Below are 6,717 nucleotides of genomic sequence, written 5' to 3'. Positions count from 1 at the left end.
AAGGTAGCAAAGCTGCGCTCTTCTTCGTAGACATTGAGTTTGGCTGCAGCTGCACACAGTTGCAGCGCCTCCTACAGGAAACTGGTGGAGCTACGCAGAGAACCACGCCGTTCAAAAGCCTTGTTTGGATTCATGTTTTTATAATTTACACAGCAGAGAAACACTGAGGTCCGGACCTCGGGGTCCTCAGTGGGAGCTACGGCCCTGGAAACAACTAATCAACCTTAGCAAACACAGCGACGGCTGTAACTCGGTCAGTTTGGTGTGGTAGTAGCTGCGAGTCATCCCCAACATGCAGAACTTTGGCTTGCAAGGCAACAGGTGATATCCATTCCTTCAAGGAATTCTTGGTTTAACTTTTGATTTTCAACTACCACAATTATTAGGCCACATTCCTAAAATGTCAAATTATTTGGCTTCTAATAAAGACTAATGACACTAATGATGTTTCAGTAGAAAACTCTAAAGCATTGTGATTACATATTGTGCCACTAGATTAAAAAAATGTGATTAATTCTCAATAAATCGTCTTTACCTCCAGGTTCTGCTCAGTGTTTCTCCAGGGTCTCCTGTTCTCTTATAAAATCAGAGTCTGTTCTTGGGCAGCCAAGAAAACCAAACAAACCTGTGATTAACCTTCATTTGTGGCCTGCTGAGGGACAATGTTGGTGAGCTCCAATATTCAACATGGTCTTTTTCTGCCTCAGAGGCTTTCTAGTTTGTGGCTATATTAAGCTTCCACCTCATAGTTAGCTATTTAGGCAATAAATGTGCATTTGACTGAGTCTAATTCTGTTTGAGTAAGGAGTCTATTACTGCCGCTTGATTGAATTATATAATTTTTTTCTCCTGGGGGGGAAAAAAAACTTGCTCTGTTCTTTTATGAAGTTGTTTTTAATTTGCTGTTTTAACTTGTCAGAGCTGCGTTCAGTCATCTGCCTCGGGCAGAAAGTGTCACTTGGACCGTGGAGATTATCAACAATCACACAACTAAAGAGACTAATTGGTTTTTGAGGACTCCAGTTACCCAATTTAGGAAGTACAAATTCTTGGTATGTACAGGAAAGTCGAAAGAAGATGAACATTAATGTTTATGTTTATGTGTTTTGTGTCTGTTACAAAAAAAAATCTTATGAACTTTATTGAAAATCTCACAAAGTAATCATTGGATGAACCTCTACAGCTGATTTAACCCCAAAAACAAGCTATAATTTGGTCAGTTTTATAGATAATGAGCTAAAATTTGGTGTGGTTGTAGCTGAGAGTGATCCCCAATAACACTAGCTGATCACATGAGAGCTCCCATGACTTTATTTCCAAGGTTTCACCAAAATGACTCAGTCAGTTTTCAACACAAGATGATCTTAGTTTAAAACTCTGGCACCAACGCTGGCAGGCGGTGTGTGTTTCTTCATGGCCTTTCAGTCCAATTATAAAACTGGCAGCACCCCGAAGTCGAACCAGTCAGGCGATGCACGGAATAATATTTTTTTGTTTACACCTTTCGTGTTTGTCTTCTCCAGGCTGAGCCGAGGGAACAAACCCGATCAGAATATTTTTCCAGTGTGGGAGGAACCCACGGGTTTTTACACTGCCCCACAAAAACAAAGAAGCCTGCGCTTCAAAAGACGTGAGCATGATCTAATGCTTTCCAACTCTGGCAGTCAACAAGGACACGCGAGTTATTCGTTTGTTTTTTGTTTTTTTTTTCAGAGCCAAACAAGGCAGTGTCCAGGGAAAGATCTCAGGTTCCACCTTGGAGGGGGAGCAGATGGACCAGGAAGCTCGTCCTGAAAACCAAGCTGAAGAGTCCGAATCGAGCTCAAAGACCGTCCCCAGATCTGAGCCGAAGGCCACCTCTTGCTGCAGTTCCTCGTCTGAGATTCAGACGCCAAAACCAGAGGCCGAGCTTGAAATTTATAAGAGCGGCAAGAGGTGCGAGCCCGGTGACGACGGAGAAGATCCTCGCCTCCAGCCGGCCAAGAGAACGCGCCTTGGACGACCTCCAGCCACAACACGAGCTCGCTCTGCTGAGGGCTCCTCGCAGACATCCATCCACGACCTTCCTCCTTCGCTGCCACTTCCTCCGGTTCAAGTAAATACAGGGTCCATGGCTTCCCATGTCTCAGTGTGCAAGAAAACCACACTGGAAGTAGAGCTGCTTACTCCAGGGAAACGAGCCCAGAGGCTCCCCCTCGCAAGCAATAACACAGCACCGACAATCCAAAACAGGCCAGCCGCAAGTCTGAGGGGCCTATCTGTCAAGCCCGCGTCCTCGGGCTCTTCTATTGGTTCCAGATCCGCGCTGGGTGAGGAGGGGAGCGAGAACGTGCCCAGAACCTCGAGATTACGGCGAACGAAGAGGTCCTGAAGGGGAGAGAAAGGCTGCAGTAAAGATTCCCGACGCCACGGAGATGGAGATTATATTCTGACAGGCTGCATGTTTGTAGTCCATGTGTCCTTTCTAACATGTGCTTTTTCTATCACACACACACACACAGCTAACCACTTTTGTCAATTGATCCATCTGAGCTTTCCTTTGTCAGATACTTAAATCGGCCTCCACCCTTAAGCACAGTGGCCAAGAGAGACTCGCAAATAAGTAAAAAACCTTTAATTGGAGTTTCGATTTGGTTTTGTGTTAAAGATTAGGGATTTGAGACAGGCAGGAGCCACGCAGTACGTCATGGCTTCCAGTCTGAAACACTGGCTCCTACGCGTCTGAAACCCGTCCAGTATCCCCGCTCCAGCTCCGACGTGATTGATGGGGGTTTCCAGATTTATTTCATCATCCCATTCTCAAAAATGTCCTTTTTTTTTCTTTATTCTCATGCAGTTTTCTTCATGCTCGGTTCCTAAGAGCCTGTAAGGAATCTCTACATTGTGTAGCATTTATTCTGAATTTGAATAAAACTCGAGCAGCTACTTGAGCTCTGATTTATGGCAGGACAGTAAAATACAGCTGCTGTTGTCGCGAACGTTACTGTCAAAACTCTCATTAGTCGCCGAGACTGATCCACAACAGGTTGCTCCGCAGTATCTCATGAACCACCGGACAAATTTTAATGGAACTTTCAGGAAATAACCGCCGAATAATTACACATCTACAGCCGATTCACCTTTGGAAAAGGGATAAAAACAGAACCCATGTTGACGGTTTTCTCACACATGTACATTTGAGATGGGCTGACAGCTTGACAAAGAAGTCTGCTGAGTTTTGGAAGCTGTAACCTGAGACATTTTACCACCTGAAGCCAGCTCGGCTTTCCTTCGGGGAGGGGACAAAGACATTGTGGCAGATTAGCAGAAACCTGTTGCTTTATCTTCCTTTCGAACCGATTCTGACACGATCGACTCAAAACTGCAGCTTCAGCTCGGCTGAAAGGTTTTAAAGGAAAGCCTCTGAGCAACAAGGGAAACGTTGTCTGAGGCTCATGAGGATATTTTTGTCTCCAGGATCGACTTAAATACGAGGGACGGCTAGCTGCAACGCAATTAGCTGTAAACATATTTGGATAGGGAGCTCATTCATGTCTATGATGTGTCTCGAGCTCCGGTTCCCACGCCGGCTGCATGAGAACGCGCTCATGTGCTCTGACATGTTTGGCCTGATGCATCACAGACAAGACTCTTCAACTCGTCTCTCCGGAACAAAGGCGACTTTAATTCTCTTTTCATACAAAATATTTAATAAATATGACTTTCAAAAACAAAACAAAACAAAAAAAAAATATATTGCCAGATCAACACATAATTCTCAAGTTCATAAACACGAAAAAAAAAAAAAAAAGGACAATGTGTTGCCATGATCTCAAAGGGTTAACAAATGAGATAAAACATGTTCGTCTTTAAAGAGCCTCGTGTTTTTTTTGTTTAAAGAAATGTGCAGAGAAACAAAGCAGAGCAAGGCAGTGTATTTATCCGGTTCCAGTGTTCCCATTGCCCCCCCCCCACTGTTCAAGTACTTGAGGTCTAGCTTATGATATTACGCTGACTAAAGCAGATGGGAATTCTGGCGTGTGATGTTGAAATGCGTCAAACCCAAGCGGCTGAATTTGCGTTTAGTGGCGAGCAATATGTCTGCCATGACGTCCGACCCTCGCAGCGGCCATGTTTCTGTCGTCCTAACCTCACCTGCCTTCAATTAAGGTCCTGGCAACAAATAGTGAAATGTCAAATGAAAGCAAACAAAACATGGACTTTGTTTTTTTTCAAGCCCAAAGTGCCCATCTTTTGTCTTCTGAAATTCTTTGAAATTTGGCTTAAATTGAAATAACTGAATTTTGTTTGTTTTTGAAAGAAATGGTAGGCTTCCGCGGCTATCAGAACCTTCAAAACTAGACAGAACATAAATAAAAAGGAATGATATTTTAAGGCTCTTGATTATTAAGTTAATAAATCAAATATACACAATGATTAATAAAAAAAATGTACATATCTACATGTTCTAAATTGTCACATAAATTCTTCATATTGGCAGCAACTGCTGCTGACATTGATCCCCTCTTCTCCCTCCCCTCCCCGTAAAAATAAAAATAAATAATAAAGTGGATTTTTTTTTCTTATTTGACAGTTGCTGAAGGCTAAAGCTGAAAAAAGGCACTTTTCTCAAAACAGAACCAGAAGGAACACGCACTAAAAAAAAAAAATTTGCTCTAGTGTTGAACACGTCGAGTAGTTTGAGTCACTCTACAACAATTACACCAGAAGACCCTTCCATTTGTCCAAATATAAAGTTAAAAAAAGAGGAAATGCACAGGAGGACACTTTTGCAAGTAGTTCTACTGTGAAATGTAGACCAGTGCCTTGTGTTTTTTCCAGCCAACCAAAGCAACCATCACTGCCAGTGTAAGCCAGCTTGTCAAAATTTAAATTAACACGGGGAAAAATCTGAAAATACTGTGGGGTTGCAAGCGGCGGGAGCGCGTAGAAACTACACGTGCCAGAGCTCCCCGGTTTCACCCACCACCTGGGTGTGAAGGCATAAGGCTTGGTTGCACAGCAACACAGCTGTCTTCTGCTATACGATGTAGTCCATCCTGTTTATGCTGTTTGCCGTCTCCAAGTCTCTGTTGTCTTGTTTATTAGTCCAGTTTGGATGTTTGGACGTTGGGTTGGGATTGGAGATGGGCGCCTTCTCGTCCCTCTCCACCAGTGTGTATGCTGGCTGTTTGGCAAAGCGGCCCTTCTGTAGCTGCCTCTCCTTGTCGTCCTCATCCCCTTCAGAATGATTTGTCCTTATTTTGGCTATGATCGAGTTCTTGTTCTCGTAGTCTTTGATGGCCACCGTGAGGCCCACGTGCTTCTCTATGGGGTTCTTGATCTGGTTGAGCTGCTCCCTCACGTTGTTGGTCGTGTTGTCCTCGGAGCCGGTTGGCGACGTCCCGCCGTGGCCGCTCTGTTTCCGCCGCCGCCGCATGCACCACAGCAAAACGAAGACCAGCACGAGCGCCCAGAGGACGATGAAAATGGAGCTGAGGAGCGGCACCAGGTAGTCTGATGGAAGATGACAATCGCATGTCAAAAAAAATGGCTTGACTTTTTTTACCCTCTGATCTTAAATCATTAGCAAACTTTGGCTAGTATAACCTGACCTCCCAGACTCAAAACAAGGAAGGAGGGTGCTGTCACCATGTTGATTGATGGTGGACACACTGCTCCTCTTTCCATTTAAATCCTAGCTGAGGTCTGTAAACCCTCCACTACCATCGGATGGTTCATGTTGGAACATTAATGTTGAAAGGATGGTCTGGTTGTTGTGATGTTCTGTCAGGTACTATTAATGACCATCAAAAAAAAAAAAAACCTAAACTACCCGTTTAAGGCTTGGATTTGTCTGAACAGAAGTTTTGGTTCCTACCAGTTTGGTTGGGGCTTGGCACACGGACTTCGACGATGGCAGAGATGATGGTGTTGTTCCCGTTGCGTTTGCTGACCAGGCCGATAATTCGATCTATGATCTCTTTAACAGGATTGCGGTCCAAGCGATGATCTTCAGCAGACTGGATGCAAAGAAAGTCGGGTTTTAAATTGATTTTAGGTACTAGAAATGTGTTTACTGGCTCCCAGCTTGTCACACAGAACAACCATTTTAAATCCATCTTGTTGAAGCACCTTTACACTGCAGGCTATAAATCAAAACAAACCTCTCAGAGCATGCATCAACCATATGGCAGACCGACAGTGGGGAGGGGGGGTACTCACAATGCAGACGTGGATCTCGTTGCTCGCCGAGAACGACGGGTCACAGGTTATGGACACGGAATGCTCCAAGGAAAAATTCTTCACTACATGCAAATGCCTCAGCTGCTTACACACTCCCTCCACAGTCAAACCCTGCACACGGAGATGGGATGGAGCATGTGTTAGCACATATGGAAACGGAGCAATCGGGATTTGCATTTTGGCAGGAGGTGCAACATTATATCTGGCTGAAGATAAAAGATCGCCAGCTCATATGCTTGTCGCCACGCGCCGTCATGCTTGTTCGGCAACTGGTGAGTGATTTTTATTTGTTGTGACAGAGTTGCTAGAGATCTCATTTAGCTACAGCCCATACTGTTCTAAAATAAATCTTGCAGTGCAGTCACGTTAAGGAGGAATTAGCACTGGAGTTGCAAAGTCACACTGAAGCACCGAAACTTGGATTTAGACGACCAAATAGAAACTAAAACGACACGTGAATGAATTCTTCAGGAGTCTCTTTTTCCCCTGAAG

The 6,717-nt window shown here is 44.3% G+C and overlaps 2 protein-coding genes across 6 annotated transcripts in view; one reads left to right on the top strand and one right to left on the bottom strand.

Annotated features, from left to right (window-relative positions):
* Nucleotides 1–3,790, top strand: part of LOC108248137 (SLX4 interacting protein) — a 43,294-nt gene extending 39,504 nt beyond the window's left edge. For all 5 annotated transcript variants that reach the window (XM_037973407.1, XM_037973406.1, XM_025010698.2 and 2 more), the window contains exons 7-8: nt 1,524–1,630; nt 1,714–3,790. In XM_037973407.1, coding sequence (XP_037829335.1) covers nt 1,524–1,630; nt 1,714–2,371 — 765 coding nt within the window. In that variant the 3' untranslated portion in view covers nt 2,372–3,790. The remainder of the gene's footprint in view (nt 1–1,523; nt 1,631–1,713) is intronic.
* jag1b (jagged canonical Notch ligand 1b) overlaps nt 3,645–6,717 on the bottom strand; it is a 26,520-nt gene continuing 23,447 nt past the window's right edge. Inside the window, exons 24-26 of the mRNA XM_017436687.3 lie at nt 6,205–6,336; nt 5,861–6,002; nt 3,645–5,496 (exon numbers count right to left, since the gene is read on the bottom strand). Coding sequence (XP_017292176.1) covers nt 5,021–5,496; nt 5,861–6,002; nt 6,205–6,336 — 750 coding nt within the window. The 3' untranslated portion in view covers nt 3,645–5,020. The remainder of the gene's footprint in view (nt 5,497–5,860; nt 6,003–6,204; nt 6,337–6,717) is intronic.

This window comes from Kryptolebias marmoratus, linkage group LG22 (assembly GCF_001649575.2).
Source record: "Kryptolebias marmoratus isolate JLee-2015 linkage group LG22, ASM164957v2, whole genome shotgun sequence".
In the NCBI taxonomy this organism is placed as follows: Eukaryota; Metazoa; Chordata; class Actinopteri; order Cyprinodontiformes; family Rivulidae; genus Kryptolebias; species Kryptolebias marmoratus.
The sequence above is the reverse complement of the archived record's forward strand: the minus strand, read 5'-3'. Positions and strand labels throughout refer to the sequence as shown.